The sequence below is a fragment of the Phyllobates terribilis genome, unplaced genomic scaffold (assembly GCF_046119375.1).
Source record: "Phyllobates terribilis strain yellow unplaced genomic scaffold, ASM4611937v1 Scaffold_7__3_contigs__length_470593459, whole genome shotgun sequence".
Lineage (NCBI taxonomy): Eukaryota > Metazoa > Chordata > Amphibia > Anura > Dendrobatidae > Phyllobates > Phyllobates terribilis.
Window position 1 is genome coordinate 278654912 of NW_027362767.1, and position 26044 is coordinate 278680955.

Below are 26044 nucleotides of genomic sequence, written 5' to 3' on the forward strand. Positions count from 1 at the left end.
TCCGTGTCGGCTTCACACTTTTTTGGTTTTAGAAGGGCATGACATGCCTATATCTGTGTCTCCCCTCCTTTTACTCCTCCACCTCTTTTCTTTTCGCACGACTATATGTACTTGTCACTTTTCCTTGTGTTAGTTGTGTCTTCTGAGCAGTTTGTCAGGTTTTGGACACCTTTTGAAGGTGTTTTCTATGTGTTGCTATGTGTTTTTGTTTGCCTGCCATTGGGTTTAACGGTGTTCGAAGGTGTTCGTCGAACAGTTCGACGAACAGTTCGGCGAACATACGGGTGTTCGACGAACCGAACCAAACTCGAACACTACGGGGGTGGCTCAACACTAGCCACAGCCTCTGGATATCATGTAGCATAGTCCACCACTGTGAGGATGTACTCTTTGCCCGAGCTGCTAGGTATTGCAAGTGGCCCTATTATATCCACAGCCACTCGCTGGAACGGCTCATCAATCACTGGCAGGGGTATCAATGGGGCTTTCTGTATAGTCCCAGACTTTCCGACCCTCTGACACACTACACAGGATCGACAGTAGTTGGCTACATCCGTCCCCATCTTTGGTCAATAAAAGTTATGAGCAAGGCGAGCTTTAGTTTTTTGTACTCCAAGGTGTCCGCCCAGAGGAATTTCATGAGCAATTCTGAATAATTGTTCCCTAAAAGATAAGGAACCACCAGCCGCTTCTCACAGTCCCAATGTTCTGTGTTATCAATGGGGAGAGTCTCCCAGTAGATTCTCTCTTTGTCAGAAGCAGTAGGGGGTTGGTCAGCACGACATTGGAGCTTCTCCAGACTGGCATCTTCCAGCAGGGTCTCCTGGAAGCTCTGGCTGTCAGTCTGCAGGCCCTGGCCTAGTGTGAACACGAGTCTCTGGTCGGAAGCAGAGTCCTCCGGGTCTGTGGTCAGGGACCTCGGTGGATCTGGCATGTGAGGGGGCTCCTGGGCCAGAGGAGGGCCCTCCTGTTCTGGCAGTTCTATCTGAGACGCATCCTCTAGTCTCTGGGGTTGAGTCTGAGCCGCAGACTGACTCCGGGTCACAACGGCCACATACGTACAGTCCTGCACATGGGTACATTTTCCCTCTTGGCACAAGGTCTCAGGTGGGACACGGGCTTCCACCTTCTCAGTGGCATTTACGTTCAGTGGAGGAATATAGTGGGACACCATCCTTCCCAGGTCGGTGCCTAGCAGCACATTGGTGGGAATAGCCTCTGATACTCCCACTTCCCTTACACCCTTCCCTGCTCCCCAGTGCAGATACACACAGGCCATGGGCACGGCAGGGCTGACCCCTCAACCCCGGTACCAATTCGGGACGCATCAGAGTTACTTGTGCTCCAGTGTCTCTGAGACCAATGGTAACTTTATCGCCAACAGTGACAGATTGACAGTTCTCATTAGTCCGCACATCAGTGCCGGCCACAAATAGGACAGAAGGTGGGGGCCCAGACAGCTTTGTGGTGGTAGAGGGGCGTTTCTCCCTATCCGGGCAGACTGCACTAACATGTCCCACTTTCTTGCACGTGAAGCATTGGTGTGAATGACCTGAAGGATATCTGGTCCCCGGGGCCCCATAGGAGGTGGGTTTGGACAGCACTGATGACCGGCTGGCAGAGAGGGAGGGGTCCCCGTTTGGCTTACCTCCCTTCCAGCTGAATCCCGATGGCTTCCGCACCTCTGGCATCCTGTTGGCTACGTAGCGGTCCGCAATCTTTGCAGCCTCATCGGCAGATTGTGGCTCTCGATCACACACAAATTGTCGTACATCCGTTGGGCACATATGGAGAAATTGATCCTTGACCATAAGATCTGTTAAGGCCTCGAAGCTGCTAACAGAAAGTCCCCTGATCCATTGGTGGAAGGTGCTCCTCAATGTGCTCACAAAATCCGCATAGCTGTCAGCTGACCCACGTTGTAAGTTCCGGAACTTTCTCCGATACACTTCTGGGGTTAGGTTGTATTTCCTGACCAGAGCCTCTTTGATTGCCTCATAGTTCCCATCCAGGTCGGATGGGAGGTCAACAAACACCTCTGCAGCTTTGCCTCTCAACCCCGGGGCTAGGTACAGCGCCCATTGCTCAAGGGGTAGATGATATTGTTTGCAGGTTTTCTCAAACCCCCGAAGAAAAGTATCCAAGTCCGTGTCCTTTTCCATCACAGGGAAGTTTTCCAAACGAGGCCTCCTTGGATTTATGTCCTGGGAGGGGGTTAGCTGAAGATTGCTACCCCGCTCTACTTGGGCTATCCGGAGCTTGAACTCTCTCTCAGCCTGGCGTTCTGCAGCAGCCGCCTCTCTCTCGGCTCGGCGTTCTGCAGCCGCTTTCTCGGCCCGGCGTTCTGCAGCCTCTCGGTACTGTAGAACAAGCTGCAGGCGCAGAGCGGGATCACTTGCTCCCAGCTGTTGTAAGGCCATTTGTAACGTAAAGTCCACAGGCTCCTCAGAACTGGCGTTGCTGGCACCTTCAGAGGACATCTCCGGTGCAAGGACTGGCATTTCTGGGCCTATCGGAGGTGGACTCTCTCTTTGTCCGGCTGCTTCAGCATTTTGCGCCAACTCGTGCTCCGCCAAGTTGTGCATCAGCATCTCCTTGGATCTGTCGGCAGTCTCTATTCCTCTTTGCTCGCAGAGGTCGATCAGAGCATCCTTACTCAGCTTCTTGTATCGGGCTGCCATATTAATGAACAGCCTTTGCCAAATAAAAGATAGAAAATAAAAACGGGGAAGGGGAAACTGTTTGCAAGTCTGTCTAAGTAAGCACTGAGCCGAATCTTGTAGAACTGGTGGCTGCTCGTAAGGACACAAATTCTTTAGTACAGGGAATAATTTCTTAAACCCTGCACTAATGCGCTAATAAAAATAAATTCTATCCCACCGCTGCCACCAATTTGTCACGTACCCGCTCCTCAGCACGTGACTTGGGGTTGCGCCTGCAAGGGTTACTCTCTCTCCTCTCACTCAAACCAGCACTCGACCTCTATCCTATGCTGAAGGGAGCATCAATCACACCCCAACTCAGACTGCGCACCCCGCTTCACACACGCTACCACCACCCACCGGATTTGGGGCCGATGGGTCCCCTAAACTAAGACTATCGGACAATCAACAAAATCACACCCTTCCTAGGGTTATGGGTTCTTTAGCGCATACAATATTCAGGCTTATTAAAGTTTTAAGCTTTAATAGAAAAGGTACAGTGCTTATAATAAAAATATGTTAAAAAAATAGAAATAAAAAGTGACATACAGATATGCAAACAGTATGAAAATAAACAGGAGAACTTACAGAACCCTAAACTTGTTCTTCTGTAGCCCGATGGGGAAGGCGGAAATATGGGATGATGATCACAGCAGTGCTCGGCTGCCCCATCTCTGAGACAAAAGATTTTAGCCTGGAGGATCCAGTTATAGACCCAGACTGGGGGTCAGATCTCTACACCAGCCTTCCATTTAAACATTCTAATTCTGGGTCTATGATTGGACCCTCACTAATTTAGCCGTGCATATATTATGTTGTACAAATGTTCCTTGTCCCTCTAACTTGGTCTCTTGGACTCTTTGTTTGAAGTTCACTATTTGAGATGGCTTCTCTCTCTTATCAATTCTCTTCCTCTTTGAGGCTCCCTCTAGGTGTGATTTATTACCCTGGCGGTAGGACGCCCCCTGGTGGTAGGACGCCCCCTGGGGAGACTGGAGTCAGTGTGACTGGGAAGATGGCTTGTGCTTAGATTGTGACCTGTGTGTGTTGTTGAGTTAACCCTTAGCTTGTATCCAATCCCCTCAGATACCTATTTCACTACATCTGCTTTTATATTTGGATGAAATAAACTCTTGAATTTTACCTATGATGATGTCCGGTGAGCTGAATCTACACCTTCACTTCATTGTACCTGAGTGCCCGTAGAGCGCTGATTGCGAGCTCCTGGATTAATCAAGCCTATGGAGGGTGAGCAGGTTACCTTTTCTTCTTTTACCTACAGGTTTAGAGTACAGGCCTAGGTATTCAGCCCCCAGGGTGGCAGGAAACAGGGAAGATCAGATACAGGTACAGGTTGAGGGTTCAGGCATGGTATTCAGCCCCCAGGGTGGCAGGTACAGGAAAGATCAGATACAGATTCAGAATTCAGGGTTCAGGCCTAGGTATTCAGCCCCCAGGGAGGCAGGAAACAGGTAAGATCAGATACAGGTACAGGTTCAGGGTTCAGGCCTGGGTATTCAGGCCACAAGGTGGCAGGTATAGAAAACAAACAGGACAGGACCTGGCAACTTAGTAGTTACACAGACACACTGAGAGAAAATATTGCTCAGGCACCTCCCAACACGTGGAGGTGCTTTAAGTACCCAGTGCCTCTCAGCAACAAGCTGGGGACACATTAGGAATGTGGACACTGTTTCTTTAAGAATCAGGAAATGTATGCACTGCCGCCCTGCATGGTGTGGGATGGGAAGCCATGCAAGGATGCAGGCAGTGGTGTTACACTTGCTAACTTCCCTGAAAACCTTAGTGCAGTCAGTAATGAGCGAGGTGAATGATTCCACCCACATTTGAAGATCATGGAATGACAGTATCAGTGTAGATGTGATGTACATATGATGGTTGACTATTGTTGGAGCATCAGGTGAGATTGTTCACAGACTGAACACTCCAGGAAAAGCAATCAGCATACATTTTTACATTAGCTGTTACCTAACTTTACTACTTGCACACAATTTGACTTACAGTAATAATATATCCTTTGTATAAAGTAAATAGCTTTAAATAAACATTACATTTAGGTTATTTTTTGGATTTTTTTCCATTGTATGTACATTTTGTATGGTTTGGAGACAAAGCGAGGATATCCTGTAGCTTAAAAAGTTGTGATAGAGAGAAACAGGGGTCACTTTTAGATTCAGAAGCCAAAGTTATTCAAAATCAAATGTCAGATCGAACTTAGCGAAAATTGTGTGTTAGTATAAAAGTCTAGGTAGGGAATGCAGCAGCTCTTTTAGGGTGATTTTAAGACGGGAAGCGAAAGGTCTAAAACAATAGATAAATACTAAAAACAGTAATATGTTGTATAATTGCAGCACTGAAGAAGATGAGTGTGATAGTCTATGAAAAATATAGAAATTCAATTGATAGGAAAGATGCCAGCAGCAGTGCTAGATTCAGTGTTTGATCAGTGATATGGTGTAGCTGGCATCTGTTCTACTGTATCTGAATTAAAGACATTAAATACAAATTTATCAGGAAAAAAAAAAGCAAGAACATACAAATTTGAAATTTGTCTGATTCGCTCATCTCTAGTGATCATCCTTGCTTGCTAACCAAGGATATAGTTTTGTTTGAGTGGCCTGGTTTGAAACAGTGATTTTTGTGTTATCGTATCAATAGGCTTATTTATTCAGTATTATACTGCACCCATAACTCTGATGGTGGTAAATAAAGGGTTAGAAAAAACAGATATGAATATATAAAAAATGTAGCCTAAACTAATTATCATTTAGCAGCATTCATAATTTATTTAATTGGTTCTGTAATTTCCATTATAGTGCTCCTCTGGATCTTTTTACAATTTGTTCTGTTATATCATTGCAAAATGACTGTGTGGGTGGTGGTAACTTTGCTTTCATAGAAGTGTATTGAAATGCCCTTTACAACTGAATAGATCTGATTATTCATTTTTCCTTGCCTAACCCAACCTGCATTTAATGCCAATAACATAATGTCATGCCTCGCAAGAATAATAATTAATATATATATATATATAAGCATGTTGGCGAAATTACAAGCTGCAACAAAAAGCTAAAACACGCCTTAGTATATCCATATTACTCATTTAAGGGCTGCAGATACACATTGGGTTGTTATTTACTAAGAGTGAAGGGAAAGCAACGGGAAGAAAGTCATTTAGTACTTTCCAAGCAGAACATGCTAAATAAAAAGGTTGTTAGTAATTATTACACTTGCAGGAAAGAAAGGTCAGACATTTCAATACAGTTTGAAAAGTTTAAGTTAATCCTATATAATTAAAATAAAACAATTGTGAAATGATGAATAATTAGTAATTTAGTGAAGAACAGCTTCACAAGTAAAGTAATACCCCATAGAGTAAAATTGCACTATTATCATTGAGAACACTGAGCTGCTAGGTGTTAAATATATCATATTAATGTTATATGTTATAAATTGTGTAGGATTCCCTAATGCCATCTCACTAGCATAGCAAGAAACAGCTATTCGGACTTGTAGTGGCATTGTTTTTTATTTTATGTTTTAATTTTTCCTGCTTTTATTTTATTTTTTGATTTATTCCACACATTGCGCCCTCTATAAGGTCATAAGAGACATTTTTGTTATTGCCGATTTCCCATGTAACTGGGGCTGACCCCAGTTAAAGAGCAAATTCAGACTCCTGAGAACGCTGCTGAGCTGATCTGGGTCTTCAATCCAGCAACTCATGGTAGCATATATAGCAAATATTCTGTTGAATAAATTCTACAGTATATATACTTGGCAATAATGTAATATCAAGAAATGATAAATCATATTTATAATTCATACCACATGGCTGTCTTGCATCTAACTTTGGAATCCACAATGCTTCGCGTAGCAGCAGCTGCCTCTGCCTATCTTTACCCCTTGGTGGTCGATTGACTCTATCAATGCCATAGAAAACCAAAGAATCTAAAATAATCTACTGTATATTAGATTTGTATGCTTCAACAAGATATTTAGCTGCTTCTGAATATTTTGTAATTTTTTAAGAAATATTTGCAAGATGTTCATTAATCCTTTTCTTTAAATTTAGAATAGTGCAACCTATAAATGTAATGTTACATGTACGTCAAATGTCATGTCCCTGACTTTGATGCGGGCGTGCACAATGAGCCCACATCTTTCCAGGCGCATGATTGCTGATTTATTCTGTCATTATGTGGCTTTAACATCTATAGGGTGAGCTGAGCACCGCCCACGGCTATTAACATGTTAAATACTGCTGTTAATCTCTGATTGCGGGGTGTTGATGGGTTGCCATGACAGACAGGGGTCTGCTGATGACCTCCGTGCCACTACTGTGACCCCTGTGTCATTACGATGCTCCTGTGAAAGCCAGCGTTTAGCTGTCGTTCATAGGAGATCGTGATTTTATCTATGCATAATAGTGCTGATGTGTAGCGCCCCGAGGGTTCGGCCCCTACAGGGGTATTGCACCTCAGACCAGAGGTGTGATATTCCACTCCCGGGTAAGGATGGAGTATGGACCAGGGCTCAGTTAGCTGCATACAGCACACACACCCCATTTCCGAGGGACAGCTCAACGGTGCTCCCACTAGACATAAGTGCAGGCACGACCGACCATGTCCCTGCTGGAGTGGGGAGGGAGGGGTGGAACACCCAGTGCTGTAGGGGCAGATAGGGGGCGGTTCCTGAGCGTAGGAAGGAGCTCATTGGTTGCTGGTCACCTGGGCTCATGGCTAGAGGGAGGTATAAAAGGTGGGCACCATCTTAGATCTAGGTTCGTTCAGTTCTGTGGAGAGGAGAAGACAGGGAGCAGCAGCTCAGGCTGAGTGCTGCTCCAGAGGCAGGCCTAGGGAAGAGGCCAGGGCCTGAGAGGAGAAGGAGAAGTGGGCCTGGAGAAGAGGCCGAGGAGGAGGTGAAGGGGAGCTGAGATTCTGGCTCATCTCAGCTCCAAGAGAAAGGAACAGAAACAGAAAGGAACTGCAAAGAAGGAGAGACAGAGAAACAGAAGGGCTCAGGAACAAGAAGGTGGAAGGGACCCTAAGAACCCACAAGAATCCAGGGTGCAGGGTCAGGCAGATTAAGGGTACCGGATCCCAAGTTGGTGGAGGAGAAACTACCCTCAGCCAAAGACCGGACGTCGCGATCATTTATTGGTGCGACACCTCATCAAACCTGCTAGGAAGGCACCATATAGGACAGCGGAGGACGGGGCCCACGTTTAACCGCACAGGTCCGCGGCAGCTGGACAAAAGTGGGTCACTGGTGAGGCAGGCCAGAGAAAGGATAAAAGGGGGTCCTGTGCCATGCTCCTGAACTGCCTGGGAGTTGACCGAGCTCCTCACCTGGTGGACGCAGCACGGCTCGGGCGGTCACTGCTGGCCGAAGTGACCTGGAACAAACGAACTGTGAGTAAAGACCCTGGACTGTAACTTGTTGTCTGTGTGCTCCTTCGCGCCTCCAGCACTATCAGCACCGGGACCCGCACTACCATCACTCCCAACATCCACTACACTGCCCTGGGGCTGCACTCTTCCCGTGGGGAGTCACATCACCTCAGCTGCACCCATCATCAGCCCCAGCGGACTGCCTTGCAGCGGCGGTTCCTAATAACCGCAATCCACGGGTGGCGTAGTCGGACATTATTTGGAGCGCATAGCAGACTACCATTGGCCTGACCACCCTGAGCCGCGGGACCGGGCCGCCACTACTACTACCCCCATCGTTCCCCTGTCGCCCGGATCCGCGTGCCCCACGGCCCAGGGGGCGAGTCAGATGCACTGCCATGTATAGTATGTGATCAGACAATCACAGCTTTAAGTCGCCTAAGGGGACTATTAAATGTAGTATGTAGTAAAAAAAAGTTTTTAAAAGTATGAAGACAATAAAAATACAAAAGTTCAAATCAGCTTCTTTTTGCAACATTAAAAATAAGACAATAATGATTAAACAATTTAAAAAAATTAAAAATACACATATTTGGTATTGCTGCATTTGTCTGATATATGAAAATATAATGCAAATTAATCTAATTGGTATACGATGTACCGAAAAATAAATCAAAAAGCCAGAATTATGTTTTTTTGGCAGCTACAACATTGCAATAAAATGCAATAAGAGGCGATCAAAACATTGTATCTATCCCAGAATGGTATCAGTAAAAAGATCAGATCATGGCACATAAAATAAGCTTCACACAGCTCCAAATCCTGAAAAATGAAAATATTACTGGTCTAGGAAAATAGCTACAAAAGCAACATTTTACACATTTCTGAAAAAATTTTCACCACTTATATAATAAAAGAACTATACGTGATTGGTATCTGTGTACTCACACTGACTTGGAGAATCACATTGCCTGGTCAGTTTTACCGTATAGTTAAAATGGGAAATAAAAAACAAAAAACAATTGTGAAATTGCATGTTTTTTGTAGCTTCAATGCACCTGGAATTTTTTTTTCTCCTGCTTTCCAGTGTATCAGATGTTGATAAAATGAATGGTGTCATTCAAAAGTACAACTCATCCCACGAAAAACAAGATCTCATAGGGTGTTGTGGATGGAAAAATAAAAAAGTTATGGCTCTTGGAAGAAGGGGAAGAAAAAACAAAAATGAAAAAAAAAAATGGAAAGTCGCCCGAATGTGAAGGGGTTAATGTTCGTGTGAAACTACAGACATGGTAAGTTCACATATGACTTTCTTATGCATAAGACCGCAACCATACTGCCATTGTTGCCACATATTTGTTACCGGTCAAGAACCTACATGTAGCAACTTCGCAACCTAGCTTGTTAAGATTCAGTAACTTACTTTTCTTTTTATTTGATCATTATTATTTAAAAACAATTTTTTGAAAAAAACAAAAAAAACAATAAAAGGTTAAGGTTTTGCAACTGTTTGACTAGTTGCATTTAACAATTGTAGGCACCACAGCAATACTACTGCTGGTGCTGCAAATTGCTTCCTACGCACGTACTTACATAGCAAACTTTTGATTTAAAGCTAAGCTTTTTTTGTCAAGGGTGGAAGAATTTTAAACCAAAAATTTGTTAAGTTTGTTCACAGAGTTTAGCAAACTTAACCAATGTATACTAAATCCAAAGATGGCACAGGTGACGGATATGGAAGGGTGATAGAAAAAAATATATATTTCATGGATAACAATGTGTTTGCCGCTAGCAGCAACTCTAACATCACCTTTAGTGATGGCAGAAACCATTCCGGCAATAGTAATACCAAACAAAAGCCACATTTGACCTCCTTTGCAAACCCTGCCAATGGCATTAGCAGGGACAAAGAGGAGGGCATAATGCAGTATGTGTCATCACTAGTGTTGAGCATTCCGATACTGAAATATCGGGTATCGGCCGATATTCATGGTATCGGAGTTCTGATACTTAATTCCGATACTTTTACAATATTGTATACCGGAATCGGAAGTTCCCATAATGCAATGAGCCAGTTTAATTTTATTCAGCCAATGAGGATCCTAAGAAGTGTGAGCACATCCTGTTAGGCATGTAGGCATGTTAACTAATGGCATGGCTGTGATTGGCTGCTGAAATGATGTCATGATGCACTATAAAAGCCGCCACCGCCATTTTGAGCTCACTCTGCTGTGAATTCAGTTAGGGATAGGACGCTGTTGTTCTGAGGGACAGTTTTAGCTACCTCTTTGCTCTATTCTGCTTTACCCAAGCTACTTTATAAATCGCTGTGCCTTGCAGCACTAGTGCACAGTTCTCTGTGCTGTTCACCACTGTCTGCAAGGTCTGGTGTGTGAGTGCAGCTCACCCTGTAGTGTGTGCTTCAGCCACGTCTGGTTGTAGTGCACTCAGTGTGTGTCACTGCCTCATACATTGTCCTTTTTTGCTAATTAATAATTTTTCCTGATTTCTCCTATTAGTGTGTTGGTTCCATCCGTATTCAGCTACATTGGTTCCAAACACACTATATAGGAGTAGATAGAGGAGCCTTTCTGCAGCATTGTGCCCTGCAGCCCCAGCCAGATTAGTATTAGCCTATTTTTTGTAGCCTCATCTATTGCATTGTAGGTTACCTTCCTACATTGTAATAGCTACAAAAAGTTTGTGATACTATCGGTATTACATCTTTGGGCACATCCAGTGTCTTTTTGTGACAAAAAAAACCTAAATAAAGTTCACCAAACATTTCACTTTACAGTTGTGTAGGCCACATTAGCTCATATTAAAGTCTAGTCCACACTTTATAAAATTAGTGTTTCTTATACCTGTTAGCAGCTATTCAGGAATAAGCACACTAAGCCCTTAGTGCTTTTCTGCCTATCTTTATCAGTCTACCAAGATGAAGAAGGCAGGGAGTAAGGCATGTGGTCGTGGGCGTCGATTTTCTGCAGGGAGAGGACGTGAGGATTCTGTGCCTGCAGGGAGAGGACGTGGGGATTCTGTGCCTGCTGCGGGCACCAGTGACTCAGCATCCCACAGTTTTACCAGGGAACAGTCCTTTATGCACAGCTTTGTAGGAGCTAGCCATACCCCACTGCTGCGGGAGGACCAAATTGAAACCGTTGTCGGATGGATGGCAGCTAACGCATCGACTTCAATTAGTTACAGATCCTCTCAGGTCCTGAGCACTGAAGAGCACCCATCTGTCTCTTCACCACCTGCCAAATTGCCCAGGCAGTCAGAGAGCCCTGGACAGGAGCCATCTCTACTTCTGTTCTCTGAATCTCTTGGCTTGGAAAGAGGGGGCCAGCCAAGCAGAATTCGAGAATTTGAAGAAGAGGTAGTATGCAGTGATGCGCAACCGTTTTGTCTCTCTGAATCTGAAGAGGCGGGTGGGCCAGTGCCTATGGTCAGCAGCACACCTCAGTACGCATCTGATGATGAGACTCAGGTGCCACTTTCTGGTGCGTACTGTGCTGTCAAGACTACCCAGGAGAAGCAGTTGTTTGAAGAGGGTGGTGTAGATGATGAGGTCCTTGACCCATCATGGCGTGAGGGACAGGAAGGTGGTGGGAGCAGCTCTGAGGAAGAGATTCCCCGAACGGCCCAAAAAGGAGGGAGAGGGAGGGGGCAGACTTGGTTGCCTGTAGCCTCCACTTCGGCACCCATTAGGAGCATCGCTCTTCCAAAATCCAAAGCGGGCGGTCCCAAGACTTGCAGTGCCTGGTCCTTTTTTGACACAGTTGCAGATGACATTTGCTTTGTCAAATGCAAGCTGTGTAATCAGAAGGTGAAAAGAGGGAAAAGTGTCAGCAACCTCAATACCACAAATATGTGGAAACATGTGCGGACCAAGCACGTGGTGGAGTTACAAAAACACACTGAAGACCTAGGCCAACCTACAGCGCCACCTACCACCTCTTCAGCTCGTGTTGTAGCCTCTTCCTCCAGCTCACACACAGCTGGTTCGGCTTCCTCACAGGATCGCCATGGAAGAATCTCTGGCACTGTTGTACAGAGACACAGTGTAATTCCACCCACAGCACCACTTTCCCTGTCATCCTCACACTCCCAGGCCAGTCTACAACCATAGTTAGCACAGGCATGGGAGAAAAGGCGCCCATACTCGGCAAACCACCCCCGAGCACAGGCTCTGAATGCTGGCATTGCTAAGCTACTGGCCCTTGAAATGCTATCATTCAGGCTGGTGGAGACTGACACCTTCCGTAACTTTATGGCATTGGCAGTCCCACAATACAACGTGCCCAGCCGATTTTATTTCAGCAGGCAAGCCGTCCCTGCCCTGCAACATCATGTGGAGGGAAAAATTAAACATGCGCTACAAAACGCCGTCAGTAGCAAGGTCCACCTGACCACCGATGCGTGGACCAGTAAGCATGGACAGGGATGATACCTTTCCCTCACTGCCCATTGGGTAAATGTTGTGGAGCCGGGTACATATCTTGAGAGTGGCGCTGTACGTGTTCTGCCAACACCAAGGATGGCAGGAATCCAGTCTGTACACATTGACTCCTCCTCATACTCCAGTTCCTCTGAATCAGCGCTGCAGGAGCCGTCACGGTCTACCTCCACATCGACCCGTGAACGGTTACCTGTTATGATGACCGATATGAGCACAGCCGTGGCCAAACGTCAACAGGCCGTATTAAAATTAATTTCTTTGGGGAATCGAAGCCACACAGCGCAGGAGCTCTGGAATGCCATCAAGCAGCAGAGCGACGTGTGGTTTGTGCCAGCAAATCTCCAGCCAGGCATGGTAGTGTGTGACAATGGCCGAAATCTGGTGGCAGCTCTGGGCCTAGGCAACCTCACTCACATCCCATGTCTGGCATATGTGCTCAACTTGGTCGTGCAGAGTTTTTTGAGGGACTATCCGGATCTTGATGCACTGCTTCACAAGGTCCGCATAGAGTGCGCTCACTTGCGGCGTTCCAGCAACGCAAGATCGCGCATTGCAGCTCTGCAGCGCCGATTACGTCTTCCGAAACATCGTATCATATGTGACCTACCCACCAGGTGGAATTCAACGTTACATATGTTGGAGAGGTTGTGTGAGCAGCAGGCAGCAGTAATGGAGTACCAGCTGCAGCAGGCGCAAACAAGTCGCAGTGCACGCCGTTCACACTTCACCACCACTGAGTGGGCCTCTATGAAGGACATTTGCCACGTTTTGCATGCCTTCGATTATTCCACGCGGATGGCGAGTGCAGATGATGCACTAGTCAGCATGACTATCCCCCTTATCTGCCTGCTTGAAAAAACACTGCAAGCACTAAGGTCCCTCAAGCTCGCTGCCTTGGGGTAACCCTGGACTCGGAACTCTCCTTCAAACCACATATCCAAACCCTTTCCACTTCCTGCCGACTAGTGTTGAGCCACCCCCGTAGTGTTCGGGTTCGGTTCGGTTCGTCGAACACCGGGATGTTCGAGGAACTGTTCGTCGAACTGTTCGTCGAACACCTTAGAACACCGTCGAACACCGTTAAAACCAATGGCAGGCAAACAAAAACACATAGAAACACATAGAAAACACCTGCAAAGGTGTCCAAAAGCTGACAAACTGCTCAGAAGACACTCTGTTTAAAAAAGCCGGCCGGCAATTCAGCAGCGGCATACACCGGTACCCGACAATTTAGACAAGAAGGAATAGAGCATCACACATAGATTAGATAGATAGAAACATGTCAGTCACACATATAAGAAGCACAGTGACAGTGTTGGTTACTGCATTTGTCATTTAGTGTAAAGGATTTATTAAAAAAAATATTAGTGTTTTCATGCACCGTCTCTTTAAAAAAGCCGGCCGGCAATTCAGCATCTGTACCCGACAATTTAGAACAGAAAGAATAGAGCTTCACACATAGATTAGATAGATAGAAACATGTCAGTCACATATATAATAAGTACAGTGATAGTGTTGCTTACTGTACTTGTCATTTAGTGTAAAGGATTTATTTAAAAAAATAATAGTGTTTTCATGCACTGTCTCTTTAAAAAAGCCGGCCGGCAATTCAGCAGCGGTACCCGACAATTTAGAACAGAAAGATAGAGCATCACACATAGATTAGATAGATAGAAACATGTCAGTCACATATATATGAAGTACAGTGATAGTGTTGGTTACTGTACTTGTCATTTAGTATTAAAATAAAGGATTTATTATTAAAAAAATTGGCGTGGGGTTCCCCTTAATTTTAGGCTCTAGCGGAGGTTAAGCAGACGGCTGGGGCAGATGTTTGAAGCCTGGGAAGGGGGTAATACCCACGGAGCTTCCCAGGCTACTAATATCAGCCCCCAGCTGAATACATAGCCTTTACTAGCTATTAAAATGGGGGACCCCCCAAAAAAAATGACGTGGGGTCCCCCTTAATTTAATAGCTAGCAAAGGCTAGGCAGACAGCTGGGGGCTGATATTAATAGCCCAGGAAGGGAGCCATGAATATTGGCCCCCTCCCAGGCTAGAAACACCAGCCGTCAGCCGCCCCAGAAATGGCGCATTCATAGGATGCGCCAATTCTGGCACTTAGCCTCGCTCTTCCACGCTGCCCTGGTGCGGTGGCAGGGGGTAATAGGGTTGGGGTTGATGTCAGCTTATAATGCCAGCTGACATCAAGCCCAGGTTAGTAATGGAGAGGCGTCTATAAGACACCCCCATTACTAACCCCATAGTCAAAGTTAAAAAAAACACAAACACCCAGAATAAAGTCCTTTAATTGAAATAAAGACACAATCCTTTATTGTTCTAAATTAAACCATACCTACCATCACGCCCATTCCAGCTGAAGCCAACGATCTCCTGCAATAAAAGAAAAATAATAAAGCAACCTCATCCTTACCTTTCCATGGTTCCCACGACAGCTTCAGCTCTGCTACATCGAGATGACAGGCTGGACCGCAGCAGAACGCCGCCATCCAGCCTGTCATCCCGCAGACACTGAGAAGCGCAGGCTTGCTTGCGCTGCTCAGCGTCTCTCTGTGACGACATCCAGATGAGCCGAGTTCATGTCCAATGAACTCGGCTCACCTCATGCACGTCACTGACAGCGTGGGAAAATTCTCACGCTGAAGCGCTGATTGCAGGAGAATTTTCCCACGCTGTCAGTGACGTGCAGGAGGTGAGCTGAGTTCATTGGACATGAGCTCACCTCATGCACATCACTGACAGCGTGGGAGAATTCTCCTGCACTCAGCACTTCAGCGTGAGAATTTTCCCACGCTGTCAGTGACGTGCATGAGGTGAGCCGAGTTCATTGGACATGACCTCGGCTCATCTGGATGCCGTCACAGCGAGACAGTGAGGAGCGCAAGCATGCCTGCGCTTCTCAGTGTCTGCGGGATGACAGACTGGATGGCAGCGTTCTGCTGCGGTCCAGCCAGTCATCTCGATGTAGCAGAGCTGAAGCTGTCGTGGGAACCATGGAAAGGTAAGGATGAGGTTGGTTTATTATTTTACTTTTATTGCAGGAGATCGTTGGCTTCAGCTGGAATGGGTGTGATGGTAAGTATGGTTTAATTTAGAACAATAAAGAATTGTGTCTTTATTTCAATTAAAGGACTTTATTCTGGGTGTTGTGTTTTTTTTAAATACTTTACTAGAAATTCATGGCGGTCATGTCTAATACTGGCGTGACCCCATGAATTTTGGGCTTGGGGCCAGCTGATAATACCAAGCTGGCCCTAACCCCTTTATTACCCAGTGAGCCACCGCACCAGGGCCCTGGATGAGTTGGGTACAGCGCCAGAAGATGGCGCTTCTATGAACGCGCCATTTTCCGGGGTGGCTGCGGACTGCAATTTGTAGCGGGGGGGGGCCCAGAAAGCTTGGGCCTCCCTGCGCTGCAGATTCCAGCCCCCAGCTGCCTAGTTGTACCTGGCTGGACACAAAAATAGGGCGAAGCCCCACGTACTTTTTTTTTAATTATTTCATGAATTTCATGAAATAATTAAGAAAAAAAGGCCTTCCCTATATTGTTGTGTCCGGCCAGGTACAAATAGGCAGCTGGTGGTTGGGGGCAGCCCGTTCCTGCCTGCTGTACCTGGCTGGACACAAATATAGTGCGAAGCCCCACTTCAATTTTTTTTAATTATTTCATGAAATTCATGAAATAATTAAGAAAAAAAGGGCTTCCCTATATTGTTGTGTCCGGCCAGGTACAAATAGGCAGCTGGTGGATGGGGGCAGCCCGTTCCTGCCTGCTGTACCTGGCTGGACACAAATATAGTGCGAAGCCCCACTTCAATTTTTTTAAATTATTTCAGGAAATTCATGAAATAATTAAAAAAAAATTGACGTGGGGCTTCGCACTATATTTGTGTCCAGCCAGGTACAGCAGGCAGGAACGGGCTGCCCCCAACCACCAGCTGCCTATTTGTACCTGGCCGGACACAACAATATAGGGAAGCCCTTTTTTTCTTAATTATTTCATGAAATAATTTAAAGAAAATTGACGTGGGGCTTCGCCCTGTTTTTGTGTCCAGCCAGGTACAACTAGGCAGCTGGGGGCTGGAATCCGCAGCGCAGGGAGGCCCAAGCTTTCTGGGCCACCCCCGCTGCAAATTGCAGTCCGCAGCCACCCCGGAAAATGGCGCGTTCATAGAAGCGCCATCTTCTGGCGCTGTACCCAACTCATCCAGGGCCCTGAAGCGGTGGCTCACTGGGTAATAAAGGGGTTAGGGCCAGCTTGGCATTATCAGCTGGCCCTAAGCCCGAAATTCATGGGGTCACGCCAATATTAGACATGACCACCATGAATTTCTAGTAAAGTATTTAAAAAAAACACAACACCCAGAAAAAAGTCCTTTAATTGAAATAAACACACAATTCTTTATTGTTCTAAATTAAACCATACTTACCATCACGCCCATTCCAGCTGAAGCCAACGATCTCCTGAAATAAAAGAAAAATAATAAAGCAACATCATCCTTACCTTTCCATGGTTCCCATGACAGCTTCAGCTCTGCTACATCGAGATGACAGGCTGGACCGCAGCAGAACGCTGCCATCCAGCCTCTCATCCCGCAGACACTGAGAAGCGCAGGCTTGCTTGCGCTCCACAGTGTCTCTCTGTGAGGGCATCCAGATGAGCCGAGTTAATGTCCAATGAACTCGGCTCACCTCATGCACGTCACTGACAGCGTGGGAAAATTCTCCTGCACTCAGCGCTTCAGCGTGGGAGAATTCTCACACTGAAGCGCTGAGTGCAGGAGAATTCTCCCACGCTGTCAGTGACGTGCAGGAGGTGAGCTGAGTTCATTGGACATGAGCTCACCTTATGCACGTCACTGACAGCGTGGGAAAATTCTCCTGCACTCAGCGCTTCAGCGTGGGAGAATTCTCACGCTGAAGCGCTGAGTGCAGGAGAATTCTCCCACGCTGTCAGTGAAGTGCAGGAGGTGAGCTGAGTTCATTGGACATGAGCTCACCTTATGCACGTCACTGACAGCGTGGGAGAATTCTCCTGCACTCACCGCTTCAGCGTGAGAATTTTCCCACGCTGTCAGTGACGTGCATGAGGTGAGCCGAGTTCATTGGACATGAACTCGGCTCATCTGGATGTCGTCACAGAGAGACGCTGAGCAGCGCAAGCAAGCCTGCGCTTCTCAGTGTCTGCGGGATGAGAGGCTGGATGGCAGCGTTCTGCTGCGGTCCAGCCTGTCATCTCGATGTAGCAGAGCTGAAGCTGTCGTGGGAACCATGGAAAGGTAAGGATGAGGTTGCTTTATTATTTTTCTTTTATTGCAGGAGATCGTTGGCTTCAGCTGGAATGGGCGTGACAGTAAGTATGGTTTAATTTAGAACAATAAAGGATTGTGTCTTTATTTCAATTAAAGGACTTTATTCTGGGTGTTTGTGTTTTTTTTAACTTTGACTATGGGGTTAGTAATGGGGGTGTCTTATAGACGCCTCTCCATTACTAACCTGGGCTTGATGTCAGCTGGCATTATAAGCTGACATCAACCCCAACCCTATTACCCCCTGCCACCGCACCAGGGCAGCGTGGAAGAGCGAGGCTAAGTGCCAGAATTGGCGCATCCTATGAATGCGCCATTTCTGGGGCGGCTGACGGCTGGTGTTTCCAGCCTGGGAGGGGGCCAATATTCATGGCTCCCTTCCTGGGCTATTAATATCAGCCCCCAGCTGTCTGCCTAGCCTTTGCTAGCTATTAAATTAGGGGGGACCCCACGTCATTTTTTTTGGGGGGTCCCCCATTTTAATAGCTAGTAAAGGCTATGTATTCAGCTGGGGGCTATTAGTAGCCTGGGAAGCTCCGTGGGTATTACCCCCTTCCCAGGCTTCAAACATCTGCCCCAGCCGTCTGCTTAACCTCCGCTAGAGCCTAAAATTAAGGGGAACCCCACGCCAATTTTTTTAATAATAAATCCTTTATTTTAATACTAAATGACAAGTACAGTAACCAACACTATCACTGTACTTCATATATATGTGACTGACATGTTTCTATCTATCTAATCTATGTGTGAAGCTCTATTCTGTCTGTTATAAATTGTCGGGTACCGCTGCTGAATTGCCGGCCGGCTTTTTTAAAGAGACAGTGCATGAAAACACTATTATTTTTTTTGATAAATCCTTTACGCTAAATGACAAGTACAGTAAGCAACACTGTCACTGTACTTAGTATATATGTGGCTGACATGTTTCTATCTATCTAATCTATGTGTGAAGCTCTATTCTGTCTGTTATAAATTGTCGGGTACCGCTGCTGAATTGCCGGCCGCTTTTTTAAAGAGACGGTGCATGAAAACACTATTATTTTTTTTGATAAATCCTTTACGCTAAATGACAAGTACAGTAAGCAGCACTTTCACTGTACTTCGTATATATGTGGCTGACATGTTTATATCTATCTAATCTATGTGTGAAGCTCTATTCTTTCGGTTCTAAATTGTCGGGTACCGGTGTATGCCGCTGCTGAATTGCCGGCTTTTCATGTTTCACTGTTGGCACTGTTCCCATCGATTTGGGCAACCACTGTAATGCCACAACCACCATGGCTATGGAATTACAGTGAGTGGCAGACAATCCCTGCATGATTGGTGCTCTAAATAGCGCCAGACATGCAGGACACGCTTTTGGTGCATGAACAGTTATCGAACATAACCTCGAACAGCCGAATTTTTTGCAAATCGTTCGGGTTCGTGGAACAACTCGAACACCGCCCAAAACAGCTCGAATTTGAGATTGGCGAACAGTTCTAGTCGAACACCGCTCATCTCTACTGCCGACTCCAACTCAAAAATATCTCCAGAATCCGCACATTCCTAAACCATGAATCTGCAAAAACACTAGTGCACGCCCTCATCATCTCCCGCCTTGACTACTGTAACCTCCTGCTCTGTGGCCTCCCCTCTAACACTCTCGCACCCCTCCAATCTATCATAAACTCTGCTGCTCGACTAATCCACCTGTCCCCCTGCTATTCCCCGGCCTCTCCTCTCTGTCAATCTCTTCACTGGCTCCCCATTGCTCAGAGACTCCAGTTCAAAACCCTAACCATGACATACAAAGCCATTCACAACCTGTCTCCTCCATATATCTCCGACCTAGTCTCCCGTTACATACCTGCACGCAACCTCCGATCCTCACAAGATCTCCTTCTCTACTCCCCTCTTATCTCCTCCTCCCACAACCGTATACAAGATTTCTCCCGTGCTTCCGCCCTACTCTGGAACTCTCTACCCCAACGTATCAGACTCTCGCCTACCGTGGAAACCTTCAAAAGGAACCTGAAGACCCACCTCTTCCGACAAGCCTACAACCTGCAGTAACCACCGCTCCACCATACCGCTGCACGACCAGCTCTACCCTCACCTACTGTATCCTCACCCATCCCTCGTAGATTGTGAGCCCTCGCGGGCAGGGTCCTCGCTCCTCCTGTACCAGTCGCTGTCACATTGTGTTCAAGATTATTGTAATTGTTCTTGTATTATACCCCTTTTTCACATGTAAAGCGCCATGGAATAAATGGCGCTATAATAATAAATATATATATATATATATATATATATATTAAGGGACGAGGTTTTGGAAGAGGTGAAGGATGAGGAGTCACAAATGTCATCTGCTTCTCTACAGTCTGCGCAACATGGTTCCTCACAAAGGCCTAGGCAGGGGACACTTTGTGAGGAGGATGAGGAGGAGTCAATGGAGGAGGAAGACATCTGTCCAAAGGAGGGAGGTACACAATGCTCTAGTAGTCAGTATCTAGAGCGAGGGTGGGGTGATGCAGAGCAGGCAGAGATCATACCTCAAGCAGGGGACAGCGTTTCTTGGCCAGTTGGCAGTCTGCAGCACATGGTTGATTTTATGCTGCAGTGCCTGAGAAACGACCGCCGCATCGCCCACATTCTCAACACGGCTGATTATTGGGTGTCCACCCTCCTAGATCCTCGCTACCGGGACAACTTACAAAGCTTCATAACACCGTTGAACCAGGAGCGCAAAATGCAGGAGTACCAAGACGCACTGGTGCATTCCATCATGCACTCCATTCCAACCGAGAGCATTGCTGCTAGTGCTTTACAAAGCAGCTCAGTGCGTCGAGGCAGTGGAGGAAGCTCTGCACAAAGAGGGAGCAGAAGCAGCGCCTCAGCACAAGGCAAGACCAGTATGGCCCATATGTGGCAAAGTTTTGTGACCCCGCCTCCACAAAAGTCTACACCATCACAGACGGCTCCAGTCAGCAGGAGGCAACGTTTCCGTCAGATGGTGACAGACTACATGTCTTGCCCTCTCAGTGTACTCCCAGACGGCTCTTCTCCCTTCATGTTTTGGGTCTGTAAGCTGGATACATGGCCAGAGCTTAGCCAGTATGCATTGGAGGTGCTAGCTTGCCCCGCTGCTAGTGTATTATCGGAACGCGTCTTTAGTGCCGCAGGTGGTGTACTAACAGACCGTCGCATGCGACTATCCTCCGATAACGTTGACCGGCTTACTTTTCTCAAAATGAACAAGGCCTGGATCTCGCATGAATTTGCCAGTCCTCTTCCAGAATAAATAATTGGTTGGCAACAGTATCCAGGTCTCCTGTTGTGTTCATGTTTCTACTACCTGAACTGTAATCACTGACCTTCAACACCACCAGTTGCTGCTCAGAAGTGCCGTCTGCACAGTCAACGCTTGCTCCAGTGTTATTGGGGTTCAGTAACGTCAGCTGATCCCCAGCTGTGTGTCTGGCAAATTCTCCTGCTCTGTCCACATCCACTGTACTGCTGATTTAAAACTTGCTCCAATTACACCTCTGGCTCCTCTGTTTTTAGTATTTACCCTGGGCTCCAATACTGCTAGTTGCTGCTCAGAAGTGCCGTCTGCACAGTCAACGCTTGCTCCAGTGTTATTGGGGTTCAGTAATGTCAGCTGATCCCCAGCTGTGTGTCCGGCAAATTCTCCTGCTTTGTCCACATCCACTGTACTACTGATTTAAAACTTGCTCCAATTACACCTCTGGCTCCTCTGTTTTTAGTATTTACCCTGGGCTCCAATACCGCTAGTTGCTGCTCAGAAGTGCCGTCTGCACAGTCAACGCTTGCGCCAGTGTTATTGGGGTTCAGTAACGTCAGCTGATCCCCAGCTGTGTGTCCAGCAAATTCTCCTGCTTTGTCCACAACCACTGTACTACTGATTTAAAACTTGCTCCAATTACACCTCTGGCACCTCTGTTTTCAGTATTTACCCTGGGCTCCAATACCGCTAGTTGCTGCTCAGAAGTGCCGTCTGCACAGTCAACGCTTGCTCCAGTGTTATTGGGGTTCAGTAACGTCAGCTGATCCCCAGCTGTGTGTCCGGCAAATTCTCCTGCTCTGTCCACATTCACACTACTAAAGATTTTAAAGTTGCTCCAATTACGCCTCTGGCTCCACTCTGTTTTTAGTATTTACCCTGGGTTCCAGCACCGCCAGCTGTTTCCCAGCAGTGTCTTTGGCACGGGTACTCCCTCCTGCCCAGCCTGGTTCCAGCACGCCAGCTGTTTCCGGGTAGTGTCAACGTCACTTTGCCTCCAATGCGATGTCCTGTCGTGTTGCGGTCGGGTTAGCCGACTCTATGGTGCCTGCAGTTTAGGTGACTCCTATGTGGGCTGCGGGATCTGGCAATGAAGGCTGGTTCCATAGTGCCAATAAGACAAGCACCCCCTGTAGGACTGTGGGTTTCGGTAACTGCGGCCGGCTCGCGGCCTTGCAACTTTTTTTTACATTGGTACCTTCTGCTACCCATCCGGGTTCCAGTACCGTCAGCTGGTTCTCGGCAGTGCCTTTGGCTTAGGTGCCTCCTTCTCGGTATCCAAGTTCCACCAATGTCTGCTGGTCCTTGGTAGTGCTTTCTGGCACAGGTACCTCCTTCTTAGTAACCGAGTTCCAGTACCGTCAGCTGGTCCTCGGTAGTTCCATTGGCTCTTGTACCTTCTGCTACCCATCCGGGTTCCAGTACCATCAGCTAGTTCTCGGCAGCTCCTCAGCCTTCTTGTACCTTCTGCTACATTTCCAAGTTCAAGCTTTTTGAAATGGTTCTTGGTAATCACTCTGGATCTCCCTGATGAGGACCGTGAAGACGAGGACCCTGAAGACCACCCCGAAGAAGACGAGGACCCTGAAGACAAGGACCCTGAAGACCAACCCGAAGAAGACGAGGACCCCGAAGACTACGACCCTGAAGACCACCCCGATGAAGACGAGGACCCCGAAGACGAGGACCCTGAAGACCACCCCGAAGAAGACAACGACCCCAAAGACGACGACCCTGAAGACGACGACCCTGAAGACCACCCCGAAGAAAACGACCCCGAAGAAAACGACCCCGAAGACGACGACCCTGAAGACGACCCCGAAGAAGACGAGGACCCTGAAGACAACAACCCTGAAGACGACGACCCTGAAGACCACCCCGAAGACGAGGACCCCGAAGACGACGACCCTGAACACGAGGACCCTGAAGACCACCCCTAAGAAGACGAGGACCCCCGAAGACGATGACCCTGAAGACGACTACCCTGAAGACCACCCCGAAGAAGACCAAGAAGATGACCCTGAAGAAGTTGACCAAGAGGACAAAGAACAAGAAGACAACCACCAAGATACAGAAGAACAAGAGACAGAAAACCAAGAAGCAGAAGTACAAGAAGCTGCAGAACAAAAAGCAGAAGAACATTAAGCTTAAGACTAAAAATCAGAGCAAAAGATATTATCTAAATTATAAGCAGAAGATCACTAAGCAGTGTATGGGGGTGAGTCCGTTCCTCCTCGTGGTGCCCCTGGAAAAGACCTGCTGCTGCAGGCCAAACTGAACGCGGACAAATCCTGTTGTAAATCTTTTGTGACGGGCAGAACGAAAGGTGTAATGTTCAAACTTTTATAGATAACAACTACAGGAATGCCTGTCACAAATAAGAATATGATGAAGAAGAAGAATATGAAGAAGATGAAGAAGTAGAATATGAAGAAGAAGAATAGTTGAATAAGAAGAATATGAAGAATGTAAAAAAAAAAGAATAATACGAAGAAGGTGAAGAAGAAGATGAAGAAGGTGAAGAGGAAGTTGATGAAAAAGATGCTGATGCTGAGGATGATGAAGGAGAAAATGTGGGAGAAGTAAAAAAGAAGGTGAAGAGCATGGAAGTAGTGAAACATAAATATCTGACAAAATATAAAAAAATTTAACATAGTCAATATTTCCGTAACTCAGAACGTCTTAAAAAAATATTAATTCCTGCTATTCCATTTGATTGGGCTAAACCTCTATGCCTTTATTGTCTCCCCCACCTCCCCCCAATACATTCTACATTATTCTTAGTTGTTTTCCTTCATGTACAATTAACCTACAAGGAAAGAAAGGGTTTATTTTTATTCCGATATTTGTGTCCCATTGACTTGCATTGGGTTCCGGTATCGGAATCGGCGATATCCGATACTTTTTGGGTATCGGTCCGATCCAATCCGATCCGATATTTCCCGATATTGGAAGGTATCGCTCAACACTAGTCATCACTCATCTCAATCACAGCAGGATGATGTAGCTTCTGACAGCGACATCATCAGCTGGAGTGAGCACCTCCTCCGCTGCCATAGTGGTTAATGTTGTGCAAAGTGAAATAGAAACTTGTTTCTATTCTGCCCCAAAGTCCCCCAAACCAGAGCATCCTGGGAACTAAGGTACATACTACACTAGAAAAACTTCTCCCAGTTAATATTTTGGAAGTCATGAACAGTCAGCATTTGTTCTCAGAAGACATGGTGCCTGAGGGGAAGGACAACATGATTCTAATACCAATCTGTGTTGCAGGCTCTGCAAGCCGAGATTGTAGGGGCACTGTCTGTGGTATTAGCACTCTGAGCCAAGGCAAACCTTGGGGTGGAAATCAGGAGAGGGGCAAGGATTGCTGGATGATGATTGCTGGATGATGATTGCTGATGATGATTGATGATTGATGGATGATGATTGTTGATGGATGATGATGATTTATGATGATGATGATTGATGGATGGTGATGATTGATGGATGATGATGATGATTGATGGATGATGGTGATTGATGATGGATGATGATGATGATGATGATGATGATGATGATTCTATATTGAACAAAACCTGGTAACCAGACAGGTGTGACGAGGAGTTGAGATAATCAGAGGAGGAGGTTGCTGGCAATAGTCATATAGAGTTCATTTAAAAAAAAAACAGCCTCCATAACAGCATGTCCTATTTGGTGTGTCAGAGTGGACTCACACTCTCTAAAACCCCATATAATTTGAAATATAGACAAATGTATTATTCAAATAGAAATATTTCTATGCAATAAAGAGCAAAATACAGTCCATCAATGATATATACAAAAAATGAGTTCACTTTTGTTGCATACTGCTACCTTAAATGGACATTGCTATAGATCTATAGGAGAAACTCCTACATGCTGAGACACTGCGAGGAGGAACAAGACGCCCCCCGCACCTGTGTGACATTTGGGCACTCCCCCTTCTTAAAGCATACTATGCAGGTATAAAGGGAATCAGTCAGTAGGATCACTCCTCCTATGTAGTCTATATGGGCATGTAGGTCATAGAATCTGAATAGGACGGCACCTTGATATCTGCGATCCGATGACTTAGGCTGTGTGCCCACGTAGCATTTTTCAAGCGTATATGCTGCGGAATTTCCGCAGCGTAAACGCTTGAAAAACGCATGTATATCCGCACCCCATGGTCCCCAATGGGATTCCGCAAGTTCTATGCACATGCTGCGGATTTTTCCGCAGCGTTTATGCCGCGTTCAAAAATCCGCAGCATGTCATTTAATTTTGCGTTTCCGCAAGCGGAATTGCCTTAGTCCAATGCATAAAAAACGCAAGGCAATTCCGCATGTGGAAAACGCGTGATAAATGCGCGAAAAATGCACGATAAACGCGTGCGGAATTCCGCAGGCGTTTTTCCGGGAGAGGACTTGCATTTATGCAGCAGAAATTTTCTGCTGCATAAATGCAACGTGGGCACATAGCCTTATTCTAGAGAAATCCATGTTTTCTTCTATGTAGATGAGCTGTTCAGGGCTATGGGCTGGACACTGATCTGCATGAGGATCTGCAGTCAGATTATTTTTAAGAAACGGAGGAGTTGCCAGTGTTAGGCTGTGTGCCCACGTAGCATTTTTCAAGCGTATATGCTGCGGAATTTCCGCAGCGTAAACGCTTGAAAAACGCATGTATATCCGCACCCCATGGTCCCCAATGGGATTCCGCAAGTTCTATGCACATGCTGCGGATTTTTCCGCAGCGTTTATGCCGCGTTCAAAAATCTGCAGCATGTCATTTAATTTTGCGTTTCCGCAAGCGGAATTGCCTTTGTCCAATGCATAAAAAACGCAAGG

The 26044-nt window shown here is 46.4% G+C and overlaps 1 protein-coding gene across 1 annotated transcript; it reads right to left on the reverse strand.

Moving 5' to 3' along the window:
• Positions 1 to 547: 547 nt before the first annotated feature.
• On the reverse strand, positions 548 to 2681 carry LOC141155498 (uncharacterized). Its single transcript, XM_073642364.1, has 2 exons — positions 1649 to 2681; positions 548 to 1191 (listed from the first exon to the last, which is right to left on the reverse strand). Exons 1-2 carry the CDS (start codon positions 2679 to 2681, stop codon positions 548 to 550), a joined length of 1677 nt encoding a protein of 558 aa, XP_073498465.1.
• Positions 2682 to 26044: the final 23363 nt, after the last annotated feature.